The 15,351-nt window shown below is 38.1% G+C and overlaps 2 protein-coding genes across 3 annotated transcripts in view; both read right to left on the reverse strand.

The window, feature by feature from the left end:
• LOC149741681 (uncharacterized) overlaps positions 1–1,371 on the reverse strand; it is a 21,258-nt gene extending 19,887 nt beyond the window's left edge. For both annotated transcript variants that reach the window (XM_089892505.1, XM_089892497.1), the window contains exons 1-2: positions 1,184–1,371; positions 592–709 (exon numbers count right to left, since the gene is read on the reverse strand). In XM_089892505.1, the coding sequence (XP_089748631.1) occupies positions 592–709; positions 1,184–1,285 (220 nt within the window). In that variant the 5' untranslated portion in view covers positions 1,286–1,371. The remainder of the gene's footprint in view (positions 1–591; positions 710–1,183) is intronic.
• Positions 1,183–12,886, reverse strand: LOC149741682 (glypican-5-like). The gene is made up of 13 exons (XM_089892517.1): positions 12,360–12,886; positions 11,207–11,368; positions 9,100–9,247; positions 8,134–8,302; positions 7,854–8,011; positions 7,548–7,728; positions 6,009–6,057; positions 5,589–5,952; positions 5,352–5,486; positions 4,802–4,922; positions 4,303–4,474; positions 2,474–3,689; positions 1,183–2,187 (listed from the first exon to the last, which is right to left on the reverse strand). The coding sequence occupies exons 1-12, from the start codon at positions 12,502–12,504 to the stop codon at positions 3,391–3,393; spliced, it is 2,103 nt and encodes a 700-aa protein (XP_089748643.1). The 5' UTR covers positions 12,505–12,886; the 3' UTR covers positions 1,183–2,187; positions 2,474–3,390.
• Positions 12,887–15,351: the final 2,465 nt, after the last annotated feature.

The raw sequence follows: 15,351 nt of genomic DNA on the forward strand, positions 1-15,351 counted from the left end.
ATTATATTATACCATAAATTTCATTTTAACAAATCAACTTATACACAACAGTTATTTCAAGCTGCTCATACAAATTATATGGCACACTGCAAATAAGACTAAATAATGGGAATGGGGCTATTTTTACAAAGCCTGTATACATTATTACATCTGTGGGTAGGATATATTAGAAAGGGCATGGTTGTGCTTTTTGTTCTTATGCACAAATGCACAATTGGTCAAAATGCAGCCTAGTTTCCCTTTGCTACACCTTAAGCACAATTAACATTTAGCATGAACTGTTGACATTATTTTTTTTATACTTTATGGGTGAGGTCTTTGTCAAGTACCTGGAATTTGTGCTAGATTTGGCCCATTACCCAAACACCAATAAAGCCCATTCGAGTCTTTTATGCGACTGGTGCTGTGACACTGACACCACATCGCAGTCAACCTTTAAATTACTGTTGACATTAACTGTTGCTGAGGTAACAATCGACAACATTAGCCCAAATGATTTTCACTGCAGGAATTCTATGGCTATGAAATAGTTTCTGTTTATACACGGAGTCTGATAAAATATAGAAAGAAATTGATTGTTCATCTGCATACCCATAACTTTGTAGGAAACATCATCGCTTGTTGTGTACTCCACTACTTCATTGTTTGGACCTCGAACTATGTGTCCTCCTTCTTCTTTCTTCTTTGAATCCAAAACTTCATTTGTTTCCTGTAATTAAAATAGCTTCACATTATCTTGGTATCGAAAATTCATCAGGCAACAAGTCACTTCTGTACAACTATCAACAAATGGTGCTCGTGAAAAATCATCTCCCACTAACCCCTAAACTCAAACTACACCCCTAACATACGGTATTTGCCTATTGCCTAATGTGTAAAACCAAATTCGTAAATGGAACTTTTAGAGCCACTTTTTTAGAATGATAGTCTGTTACTATTAAGAATAAATGAATGAAAGTTACTTTATCTTCGCAAATTTTAATAACTACCTTATGTTTGAACGAATGAATAAATGAAACTTACTTTACCTTCACATGGCCGAAAAAGGACAGTTGTTAAACACGGTTGTTCTGTTTCATACACCCTGTGCCCGCTTACAAGTTACCAAGCCTGTTACTTTGTAGGTGATTATTTTTTTGGGGTGCCATATATACTGCCTTGTAATAAGAAGTTCACGAAATACCTTTTCTTTTGCCTCTTTATCTTGGTTTGAAGAACTTCTGGTATTTCTTCTTGTTCCTTGCATCCAAATAGAATCAGTTTTTGAAGCAGCTGTGGTATCCATGGTGCATTTGCAGGAATTCAATATACACCCAAACTTTTAAGTAATCATTACCGATATGTCCCAATTTTCAATATTAACAGTCATCTACATTATGTGTTTAAATTAAAGTTTGTCTGTCAAATTGTAAAGTATTTTCCTTCTTACAAATATGATAAAATCTAGTGCTAGTAAAGAATCCTGCCCCACCTTATTTGTTAACCACTAACCCCTTAACTACCAACCCCTATAACCACTAAACTAACCCCTCTAACCGTAACCACCAACCTCTAACACTTTCCACCAGCTTATTCTGCTATGTACCGAAGGATTCTTCATTCGTGCTAAAATCTTAATATATATACTTTTTTCTTATATAATCATAAATCATGTATCCACGAAAGTTAATTTGGATATTGATAGTAACTTGCATTTATATACATATATTTGAAATTTATAAATTTTGCAAACAAGAACAGTAATCAGTCAATACTATCTTTGTGCAAAGCATTGCAGCGCAGTAACTAGGAGTTTTTATCTTGCTCTATCAGAACGTCAATCACATAAACGATGAACACGGTACCCGCAGCAAATATTGAAAGTAAGTTATGTAAGGAGAAAGGCAATGCAACCACAATCGGCATATAGATGTGGTCCGTTAGCGCCCATCAGCGGCAAATAAAATTTCTTTACAGCGGAGGAGCTGAGCCGCGCGTTGTCTGAAAATGCCCTGAACAACACAAAATTACTACTTTTAAAACCGTTTATTTATTTTTCCCATTTAATTGATCCATCCAGACGTTGCAGCAAAATAAAGCTTTGTAGCAGAGTGATGCAATACCCAGCTGCGTCACCAAGTGGTAGAACCGACTTTCCATCAGCGAAAACCATGCCTCAGTACAACATTGAACGAAGCAGCCAAAAATCTGATAAATTCAAGTCGTTTCAATCAATTCTCAATTGTCCATTTAAAACATTTTGTTGATTTCGTGTTACCCATTAGGTGCACTAACATCTAATACTGTAATGAGTTTCTTTCCCTATGTCCATTAAAAAAATACGTTCATTTATTTCCAATCTGAGTGTATGCACACAGTTACTGATAAACACTACTAATTTAATATCTAAGTTACTAGTTTTCAGTCCATTTAAAGCTAGGGCATTAAATATTTTATTAACTTCAAAGCAATATCAATGATTACAGACCCTTACCGCAATATCGAAAATAACATTTAAAGCCAGTTCAACATTTTTACGAGCTCCGTCAGCATCATCAGCCATAATCCGTTCCACTATATATGCTGATTATAGATAAAACATTTCTTATTCACAAGATGGCAGTTTCAGAAATCCCCCACAACAAACTTAATTTTTTTATGACGTCACAAATTCATAATTTATTAATCATAATTGACTGTCATGACACATTATAAAAACACCGGCCTACCATTTAATTTACGTATGAATAACGTGGTTTTATAAATTAGAAATACGATGGCAGCCATTTGACGAAGGGGTGCAATACCCACAAAACGTAGATATTTATTTTAAATCAAATTTGAACAGTTCGTAAAAACTGCACGATTTTGCTGCGAAAGTCTTATACCCATTGCCTTCTAATGGTAAATGTGGAGGTAGACACTTCGCTAGAGAAAAGAGTTGGCAATTTAATCTGATTCCTTTCCGTTTATATCGGACTGGTATTCGTTCCATTGCCCACAGTTAAGATTAATAATCTATTTAAGTTGTATTTCGTGTACATATTAAACTGCAGTGGGAATAAACGAGAATATTAATCCCATCGGTCGTATATGCTTGCTAGATTGGACTCCATGATATTAATTCACGCCTTTGGTGCAACACCCATGGGATAACATAGTAAAAGCAATAAATACCCATACTCCTATATTGGTTTGCTTGTAGAACTAAATGGTTGTTTAAGTTGGTGAAATAAACCTTTTCCATTTCGCGTGTCCGACATTTAATATGAACATTTCACAGAAATTGAGAAACAAAAAGAGAAAAAGAACATTTACAAATTGAAGACAATTCCCTTCCGCGCTGTAGATCTATATGTACGTTTATTGCGTGGAATAGAACTTTAAAAGCATTCAGAGGAAGTTAAACTATCATGCTCCTTGTGCTATGAGGATCGAGAAAACCACACACAATAAGATATCGTAAAGTTTTCTGCTCTTTAGTTGCGACGCGTAACCGTGCCCGCCACCGGATTGTCTTGAGGTTGAAAGGGATATGTTGCTTTTATTTTGTTCTTTGGCAATCCCAACAACGATCGCTGGCATGGTAGCTTCGTTGTTAAATACAAATGGAAATGATGTAGTTGAGGTTACTTGGTCAGCTCTTTTTATGGACGTGTTTGTTTTTGCAATGGGAAACGGGATTTTTTCAGGACTCAGTGAAGGTTTATCTTAGGATAGAATAAATGTTATCGTCGCACAAAAATTTTACGGTTCGATCACTACAATACCAATGATACAATGTAACCCATGGCCTATTAAAGATATCTACAATGTAACCCATGGCCTACTAAAGATATCTACAATGTAACCCATGGCCTACTAAAGATATCTACAATGTAACCCAAGGCCTACTAAAGATATCTACAATGTAACCCATGGCCTACTAAAGATATCTACAATGTAACCCATGGCCTACTAAAGATATAAAGATATCTTTAGTAGGCCATGTGTAACCGTATAAAACAATTTAAATGCCAGGTTTATTTGTAATATATTTAGTAGTGTGGGGGAAGACGAGACACCTTTAGCACATAATATCCAAATATCCTGATCGTTTTTTGAACAATTACCAATGGTCTATTGGTTCCTTGAGTATACGATTTTTATAATTCTTTGAATGTTATTTGTTTACTACCAAATGGGAAGAGAAAATAGAATGAAAAGGCGTCCCATCTTCCCCGACCATACTATATTCTACACCTTTAATTAAAATGAATTATGGCCGCTTTCACTTTATAGATGCTGTGATATTATAATATATACCGACACTCCCAATAATACCTGGACGAATAACATCGGGGTCCTCTCCACTTTGTTCTCCAGATCCATTATCAAAACATTCATCCTCGTCATCGCATGGAATCTCGTCTGTTTGAAGATGGGAAGTGATATAAGACGGACGTTGAAGCAAATCTGATGGAATTTGCTCTGATCCGCTAGATTTCATCAGCTCCTAGACGCATAATAATCGTTAGTTGTATTTCGTAAAGTAAAAGATTGATAAATGACTGGATCTTACATTCACACAAGTCCGGCGACTTGCCAATATATATATATATATATATAAATATATAGGTCGTAATATAATTCTTGTTTGTCTTTCAAACATGATTGCAAATGTTAAATACGCTTATAATTGTATTCGCTCTATTATTGGTGCTTAATGAAGCTTTTAACGGAGAGTGTTAAACGTTCAGCCTTTTTACAGTAAATTCCCACAACAAATTATTAATTCGGTAGCCATGCAACTGATCGAGTTATAACATGAAAGGTTCCCCACCTTAGTAATTGTTCGCACATCTTCAATGATCGTTTGTACATCTCGTTTCAACGTAACAACCTTAACCTCTGGGTTTTGCAATTGGCCCTCGATGCCTTTATCCGGTGTTGGTTTTTTGTAACTGAAAGGGGAGTACCATTTTAGCACAACTGAACATGATTAGCCTTGACACAAAGACGCCATTATTTTCGTCCGTGCGAAGACAGCGTCAGCGCATTGGCAGCCATTACAAGCCACACGATAGCACATAATGACAACGGGTGACCCTTGGCCTGACGCCGGTGTTTGGTTACGGTAAAAACTCACTGCCGGGTGGGGTTCGTTCGTACCAAAGTAAAATCTAATCCCTCCGCTTAAGAGCGGTCGCGGCTTAGTCAAAATATCGACCTCCAACTAGAGGTATGACGTGTAGACTAAAAAGGGTAATTTTCACATTAAATCGGAGATTCCACCCTGCAATTGCTGGCGGAGAAAATTGCAAAAAATGAACGATATGGATCTTATAAAATCGGCAGGCATACGAGTTCATTAAGTTCTATGCGGGTTTTACCTGTTCGCCATTTTCACCCCGTCCCAGCAATGTCCGTAGTTTGAAACTTGAAACGAAACGGGATCACTTGAGCTGCAGAGGTCGTCGGAAAAGGAAGCGAAAAAGTCTCGAGTTGTGTTTAACTCGTCTGCAAATCTAAACAACCAGAAAAAAAACATTAAAACTAAACATAACCGTTATTGCATATATATACGCAATATTGTTTAAATTGGACGTCGTTATTTTGTTCTCATTTACCTTGTAATATGATTTGATAAACCAAACTTTAGACTGGTTGGTATCTTCATTTCATCCACCATGGGATTTTTCTTCTTCCGCACCATCTTTTCTCTCGTTGGCAATGGAATGTTAGGGAGGGAAGAATCCTCCAACAACATTTCGAAAGGAGGACGAACTCGATCTCTCGATAACTCCAACAAGGACCTTGATTTTAGATGAAGATCAATGTTGCGGTTCTTCCTATCTCTAGATTGTCGCCCACGTCGGGGTTCGGCCCGTGGTTTACGATCGGGTCGGTTGCGATGCCTTCGTCTTCGCTTTCGAGATGCCAGTGCAGTTCTCAACTCGTTTAACTCATCTGCGTCGGCTATCGGCAAGCGATCTGTGGAGGTTAATTATAACTAAATCGATAAAGCGGGGTTTATTTAATGTCTTTACCGAGTGAGCGGGCGACTCTTTCAGGGTGAATCTTGCATTGCTGTAGAATCTAAAACAAAATAAATTTGTCAGATGTTATAGACAAGTGACACCACACCTTGTGTGGCACCCGTTTACAAATGTTACGACAACAAAGAAAACTGAGCAAACAGTTTCTGCAAGCAATCGCGACTAAGAAAATAACATTTCTTGGTGAATGATCAACTTTTGCCTAATGGAACTGCTCTCGATGGAGATGTGTTTGCACAAAAACAAATTTATTTGCCAGCAGTTTCGTTAAATTGTGGTTTACAAGCGGTTTATATCGGCCAGCTAATTGGAACCCTTGTAAATCACTCTTATGTCCAAGGCGGTGAAATTTGGCGTATACGTGCAAACAAAGCAGAACGCGACGGTCCCTTATTACAGGAGCGACCTTTATTTTCACTGTGAAAGTTGGCAATCGCGTGAATTAAAGGATCAATGTCAAACATTAACACCACTCAATGTGAACGCACACTCATTCTTTCGAGGACTTAGGTAAGCCTGGACAAAGTTGGCGAGCCTGGATTATGTTAGCGTAGATTAAAGGTTGCGTCATCAGCTGTTATGCAATACTAACTGAATTAGGACTGATGGTGTAAAATATTCATGGGGCGGTCAGTTTCTATACACCCATCACCCCATCACATTTCCATTAAACTTATAGTATGGTGGGGGAAGATGGGACACCTTTAGAACGTAATAACCAAATATTTAGATCGTGTTTTAAACAATTAACAACGGTATACGGGAGTCGTGAGGATACAGTTCTATAATTATTTGAATTTTCATTTGTGTGCTACCAAATGTGACGAAAAAATAGAATAAAAAGGTGTCTTATCTTCCCGCACCCTACTATATATGCTTGTTCCCTATTTTGACGAAATTCAAATCTATGATACACGCAAAATGTTCAACGCTTTAAACTATTTTCAGAATTCAAGATGTTCATTTTATTCGACCGCGCCACTTGACTTCGCGAGAGAAGCTTACACGGCAAAGAAAAACTTCCGTCGACTTCTAATTGTTTCGTGAAAACAGACACGACTGTAGGAAGAAACGTTAAACTATGGGAAGAGATGGCATTATTATCGGTGATGCCCTAGGAATACCTGGAAGTCAATATCCTGTGACTGAAGCGGTGTCACTATCGTTTCAAAGTTATTTTTGTCGCACGTGCGTTTGACCGTCCCTATGACGTTAGCACGATGCTTGTATTACAATATATAATGTCCACGTATGACACAAGAAAACTGCGCAAAAACAACATACCATATAAACTTCGTTTTTATCTCCGTAACATTTCTTAAACGCGAAAATAGAAAGTACCATGGTATCCGTAAATGGTTATGTTCACAACAAGTAATATTACCACTTTCATTGATATATAACACCACCCCCCTAGGTTTCACATGTTGTCTTCAACGAATTAATGCAACTTTAAGCCTACCCAATATGACTTATTTTATTACATGTTAAACATTGTATTTCATAGTGTTTATATGTGATAGGACTCACCAAAGTAACAGATTCTTGGTTGTAAGTAACACTTTGAACGATCGATGAAATGTTTCGTAAAATTTGTGGAAAGTAAACGTCGAATCCTCCTTCAGTGTTGACCAATTTGTTTGCCATGTTATTAATGGAAACAATATAATATTTCCAAAACATATCCAATTCCGCCATGCCGACCAGACATCTGACACACGAAACTAATGGTTATGCCCCGAAGTTGTTTGAAATGCAAGGCGTTTCGAAAATAAGTCCTCAATTACAAAGCTACGAAGGTAATTAGTTGGAAATACACCAAATAAATTTGCTTACCCTCTCACTACGTTATGACAAAGGCCCGGACAGGTCTTTATAAGAGTATATCCATAGCAGTGGGAGCAATACCGCATCTTTGTGATAGCATCGATACATGGACCACCCGTTGCGATTCGCCGACTCACCTCCGCTGCCCTGAGGCCAACCGTTAGCGCCTGCATAAGATCAATATATTAGTGGGCCAAATGCATTGACGCTAAATGCGCTTTTACTGTTACTTAAAACAATCCATCACTGATATTCCACTTTAAAGTGTTTCTCGCTGTAATAAAATTACCTTTAAAAATACTCCGACCGGATTTAATAAGTTTTCGAATTTGGATTTTAATACGGCGTACGGTGTCAGGTAGCTGGTCGCTTTCGTTAAAGCACATTCTATCTTCTCTTTCGGTATCTTTAATCCGATTTCATCCTCCAATGATAAAATGAATAACGACGATAATATTCTGGTCAAAATAGAAAATAAGATTAACGATTTGGAATATTTACCTATAAATAAGAGGCGCCCTTGACACCAGAAACGCGAATTTCTATACTTTGATGGGTGCGCTCATTTCCCGATAAAATATTATTTTCTTTTCAAACGACATATTATTGCATATGAACATAGGATATAAAACTGGCGCCATACTATACCTTATCATACAAACGCAATTTCAAAGCAGTTTACCGACCCTATACGTTTAAATGTCATCTCATTAGCTATTCGTAAACACCAGCCTACCCCGAACATAGGTTCGTGGGGATATCGCCGTCACCAAGTACAGTAATAACAAACATATCAACATGAGAAGATAACGAACTTTTAACAGGAAGTATATAGGGAGGTGTCACTTCAAAACATTGTCCAAATACAAAAGATTGATTTTAGTTGTGTTAAAACAAGTCGTTTTATAAGAATTTATTTAATATTGTTTGACAGATCAGTAATGAGACCGACTTGCGCAAATTTGCTCGTTATATCATTACAACTCAACGAATAAACAGTGCGGTTATAAGTAACGAATAAAAGTCTTAAATATAGTAGAGTGGGGGAAGATGAGACACCTCTTCATTCTATTCTTCATCTCATTTGGTAGTAAACAAGGACATTCAAAGAATTATAAACAATATCCTCACGACTTCCGTAGACCGTTATTATTTGTTTAAAACACAATCAGGATAATTGGATATTATGTGCTAAGGTGTCCAATCTTACCCCACAGTACTATATATAAAATAAAATCTCTTTAACAAAATTTACCCGTTAAGATTTTTGGTGGCATTAAAAGAAGACAGTCGAGCCTTCGATGGAATTAGTAAACCGTCGTAAAACCTTTCTAAATGTGAAGTGTTGGTTCCTTCGTTAATCCCTTGGCTGCGAGCTCGTTTCACCATTTGGTTCCAGTAACCTAAATTACAAAGCAAGGTTATTTGCGGTTAGTATGAATACAAAAAATAAATATACAGTAGGGTGGGGGAAGACGGGACACCTTTTACCTCTATTTTCTCGCCCCGTTTAGTAGTAAACAAAGATCATTCAAGAAATTCTAAAACTATATGCCTATGACTCCCATTGACCGTTAATGATTGTTTAAAACACGATCAGGATATTTAGATATTATGTGGCGAAGGTGTCCCATCTTCCCCTACCCTACTCTATGGTTTATTTTCTTAGAATTGCGTGTACCAAGAAAGGTCTATCTTATATAGTAGGATGGGGAGACGGGCATCCTTTGTACATACTATTCAAATATCCTGATTGTCTTTTAAACCACTAACAACGCTCCATGGGAGTCGTTAATATACGGTGTTATAATTCTTTAAATGTTCTTTGTTTAATACCAAATGGGACGGGAAAATAGATTTAAAAGCTGTCCCATCTTCCCCCACCCTACTCCATCTAATTTATTCTTTTTAAACTTTGTGTTTCAAGAAAAGTCTATTTTATATGAGGAAAGAATTAAACTATTTTGTCCAAGATGTTTGTATACAACTCGATATGGTGCGTGTTACACGTAATGCCTGATCGGAAAGCAGGGCATAACACATCAAAGACCTTCTCGTGTAATCCGGTGCCCCAAATTACGAAAGAAAAGTACAGGGTTGAAGAACTAAACAGACTAGCACGGAAACGTTTATACCGTCGAGTGAATAGTTCGTTTATAGACGCACTTATATATGCTCAAGGCTCGTTTTATGTTGCGATCTTTATTAACTCGCGTCAGGTGTGCAAAGCTACAATTGAGAAACTGCATGATCTAGATGTACATCATCCGGAACAATACAAAAACAGCTCGCCCCAAACCGTGGGAGTTTATGTTTTGTCGCTCGATCCTTCCCCGTAAACTTTGCAGAACTGCCACAAGCAAACTGAGCGAAAATACCGCTTCCGTTTGAAATACATAAACAACATCCAGTGTATTGGTTCACTGCACCGACGGAATAAGTTTACTGCGGAGCGTGAACTAAAACCGTGGTGTGGCGTTACAAGCAATCTATTTTTTGGGAACTAAACCATTTGCTTGATATGAAAGCAACATGCAAACTGGGAACTAGAATAAGGGCGCTTTGAATTCAACTTTTCATGGTCGATTGGGCTTCGATGACATGCACTTAGCTGAATGCCACAATCGCGGTAAAGATCAAGGAAATATCGGTGATCGGGTTGTACAATACATGTTGGACACCTTTAGCACATTATTAAAAATGTCCTGACCGTGTTTTAAACAATTAACAACGGTCTACGGGAGTCGTAATGACATGCGGTTTTATATTTCTGTTTTTTGTTTACTACAAAACTGGACTAGAAAATAAAAAGAAAGCTGTCCCATCTTCCCCAACCTTCTATATATGAAAGTTCATTTAACAATTCCACCTGCTTAATACTATTTTAAAATGTTTTTAATGTATCGCGAAATGACAATCGATAAACGCAAATTGGACTATTGGTTGATTTCCTTTGGTTGACGTGTTTTGCTTAAGCGAACATTAATGTACGCGCTAAAGAAGGCGGAAACGCGCCGACAAAACGCTCTGTTGTTCTACCATTTACAATGGACAACATGTTGTGGCGACGAATGGAGAATCTTTGATGTTTTCTCGACAGGAAAAGCAAGTTAACAAAGTGGCTCGATCATTGTTATACAACACATCCTTATCAAAAAACAGGTTTCCAAAAAATGTTTTTTTAAAAATCCGGTAAAAATGGTTTCAGTGTTAAAAAGAGTCATTTAAAGAAGATATTGTGTGGTACACAGTTTCATGCCCTGAACGGCAACTCGGTATTAAACTTCAAATGGATAACTGTGTCACTCGCTGTTAATATGTTTATCGTCGTTAAGCATGCTTAGAGAAATACAAGTGCCCACCTCTGAATTTCTTGGCAATGGCCCGAAAATGCTTCTCTAACGGAGTCGTTTTACGTTTCACGAGTTCCCTGAGTTCGCGCACTGATGCCTCCATGTACTTTTCTTCCATTGATGGCGTACAACAAGTCGGTCCGACGCTTTGACACACGCTGAGCCCGGTAACTGAAATCAAAAGTTCGATAAATTGAATAATTGTCTAAAACTCTAAATCAATCGGCCGGCAAAGCGGATGCGGTCTGTGGTATTTTTGAAAGTAACTCACACAATCAATATCGGGAAACTACTTTAAAGTAATGAAATTGAATATCTTCACAGAGAGGCTGTTTTTACACCGTGGAAATGGTGATCAGATCACTAATGCCACCGCGACGTTAGCCACAAAAGTTTGAGAGTAACACGTACTTTCTTCACATGGGGTTGTTTAAACCGACACACCGGCTAGTTGGCACGCTTTCAATGGGGCTGATCTGCTTGTTGTTACAGAGACAACAAAAAGCTTGTTCTAAAAGCACCTTGGTGAAACTTTTAATAACAAAGTACATTTGAATATTTATACAAGATAAGCCGAACGAACTCGCTGTCGCGAACCCTGAACGCAGTCATATTAATAGTCGTTTTGTTTAAATTTGCGGACCCAACGTTTCTTTAAAGACGTGATTAGAAAACAAACAAACAGATTATCCTCTTTGTTATGCGCCCAACTTCGGGCAGCGTTATAACTGCAGGCATGAGAGATTCAATTAATCGGCCACACACCAACACGTGAAACACCGCCCGAAGACCAACCAATTTTCTAAATCGCTGGTTTTGTTTATTTACCACAATTTAAATGATTTACTGCTCTAGTTAGTGGCATGTGTGCCATTAAAATACTCAGCAAATACGCTCACTTTGACTATGTAATATTAGGTGCATGTGAATTAGAATAGAGTAGTAGGATGGGGGGAAACCTTATCGTTCAATTTTCTCATTCCACTTAGCAGTAAACAAAGAACGTTCAAAAGTTTATAAAACTGTATCCTGATGACTCCTGTAGAGCGTTTTTTATTGTTTAAAACACGATCTGGATATTTGAATATTTGGATATTACGCGCTAAAAGTGTCCCGTCTTACCCCACCCTACTATGTTAAACAAATGAAATTACATTCTTACCTTCTGCCGGCATAATAGGTACCATATCTGCAGGTCCTAACGCACGAGTTCTAAAGGTTCGTCGGACTTCACCACAAGTTTCGCCCCCACTGCGAACAACTTCAAACGCTGACAAGAATATTATTGCACTAACAACTATTGTCATTGTTAATGGTTTCTGATTTTGAATCCACACTCTTTACTTTCTAACCAAGCACCAATGCTGATGTGACGTATACGTCTTAGTTGCAGCTGTACATTGTCTTCGTATGCTCGTAGAATGAACTCTCTCGGCCCGACGCAAGTAACTTTAAATGGTCGACTTTACTCCCTCGTAACAGCGTAACACATTCAACCTGTAGGTTATTTAATATAAAACGTTACTGTTCTGTCAGTCCCTGGTGAATAAGAAGGCAAATTGATTTTTTTCGCCCTCTCCACTGAGTTAGTGTTTACTACAGCAACACGCCAGAACCTCATCGTGCGTTAATTCGGCTTGTTGTGTCATGGAAGAAATAGCTCACCGATCTCCTACACCTGTAACCTCGTCTGATAAAGCACGAAATGCTAACAAAGCAAGGAGAGAAAATGTGATGGCGCTCTCGAGAAAAAGGCGCGAAATTGCCCTGTCCGAGTACTTTGTATTGTTGGCTCTCACAATGGATAGCCAATTCTTACGACGCTTGTCGTCATAATTGCTCTCTTGAGTAATTTCGCAAACCGAACTCTGCATTTTTCTCGCATTCCATTGTTCTCGGTCAGTTTATCATGAACATCTAGAGCCCCTTAAATCCGAAAACGGGTACAGGGTAAAACCGAGTCTTTGCTTACAGCTGCACGAGAAAGAAAATCACTGTCGCGTGGCTTATCGTGTCACCGAATCTCAGCTGATTTGTGGCGCAGGTTTCCGACCAGAATGTGTTACAACAGCGACACAATTCCATCCCGATCTAACCCCTTGACAGGTCGACCTGTTTCCGGCGACCAAATTACGAGCAGCCATTCATCAAGTGGCACGTGCGACAATGCCTGTGCTGTCAAACCACAGGTGAGGTTGGACATTTCAGTCGAATCTCTGCCAGTGTGGCGCCAGTCGCGAAATTTGTCTTTACATTAACGCACGCTATTACTTAGATAAGAGGCAATCAGCTTGGGTATCTGTGTCCAGGGGCATGTCCGTTTTTCTCGTGTTCGTATTTACGTAGATTGACACCTAGCACCAGCAACACAAGACACTGCGCAAACAACAACTTTGGATTGTTCGCCACCATCGGAGGTGGGCGTGCGAGAACAGCATTAGCGAGATATTTTGACGAATTCTGCTTAGTAAAAGCGTCAGCGGTGGTAATGGCCTGCCAGGTTCGTGACCGTGACGCGACTTAAGCATCTTTTGCCTTTTGCCGATTTCAGTTTTTGGCATTTTTGTGGATTTCCGTTCAAACAATTGAGAACAAAGAATCCTTTTCGATTGGAGCGGAAGTTTAAAATTTAAACGCGCCCAGTAATTTTCGTTTCTAATGTTTAACCTGATGCCGGTATGTTGAGAATTGTTGATCCAAGCCAGGTGCCCCCGCTTCGACCCCCAATTAACGGATATAATAACACAGTCACGCATGAACTCTATTTGAAATGGCTGAGAGCTGTCCAAGCTTGCACGAAAGACAACTTTGCCCAGAAGTCAGCGCTCAGTAAAATCATTTAAGGCAATTCTGCCTGATCGACCCATCCTCAATTAATTTGATCGCTCGTGAATATCGATTGACAGAAGATCATTTAACTTTATAGCTCAATCTAACAGGAGAATCGAAACACGAGGCTTACACAAAACAGCTTTGTGTATTTTACTTTATTGTTTTGCCTAAATACTTACAATTGTATCATAAATTTAACCTATATAGTAGGGTGGGGGAGAACCCTTTTTTGTTCTATTTTCTCATCCCATTAGATAGTAAACAAAGAACATTTAAAGAATTATGAAACCATATCCTTACGACTCCCATATGCCGTTATTAATTGTTTTAAACACGATCAGGACATTTAGGTATTACGTGCTAAAGGTGTCCCATCTTCCTCTACTCTACTATATAACGGTGTATCAAATAATAAATACAGTTTAAACAAATATATGAATTATAGATTTTTTGACTATAGTAAAAACTTAGTTTTTTAATTTACTTTTATGCGCAAGGAACGATTCACGAACAAACAATACAGATTTAATCCACATCAGAAACAAAACGAATGTAGTATAAGGTGGGGTAAGATGGGACATCTTTAACATATTATACTCAAATATTCTGATCGTGTTTTAAATAATTAACAACAGACCATGAGAGTCGTGAGGATACGGTTTTATAGTTATTTGAATGTTCTATGTTTACTACCAAATGGGACAGAAGTAGAATGAAAAGGTGTTCAATCTCCTCCCACCATACTTTATGTGTTAAACCAGTTCATGTAGGTTAGGTAATTAAAGTTTATAAAAGCTTTCAGTGACTTAAATGTTTGTTGGATCGTATGTTTTAAATATCAAAGACAGAGGGGTGGCGCAAGAGAGCATCTTTAATCGAAGATATACACTCATCCTTTTTCGGTTATTTAACTTCGCGTAGTGCAATAACTTAGAATTATAGCACCAGTATTATAGTACTTCTCTCGCCTATATATGAGTTATAATGAAGACAACGTTTAAGCGAATAGTTTTTTTTTCGTATTTCATTATACTGCAGCACTATACCAATTTGCACAGTTCAATATTGACCATTGGGTTGGAGCAGAGTAAAGCAATTACCGTTAAGTGAGATACTCTTAACCTTATTTGCACGGCGCTCCCGTAGTGGTAGCAGTGAAGAGTTGCTACTCAGTATTTCCTGCTAACAAGGCGAGCGTGCACATTTTCTCTTTTGTTCAAAACCTTGTTTGGCCCTTAAGATTTATTCGTATACTGAAATTGGAGCACTTTTAGCAAAGTCCGTATATAAACATGTTATATAAACAGAGTCCACATATAAAG

Source organism: Ciona robusta, chromosome 1, assembly GCF_009617815.1.
Source record: "Ciona robusta chromosome 1, ASM961781v2".
NCBI lineage: Eukaryota > Metazoa > Chordata > Ascidiacea > Phlebobranchia > Cionidae > Ciona > Ciona robusta.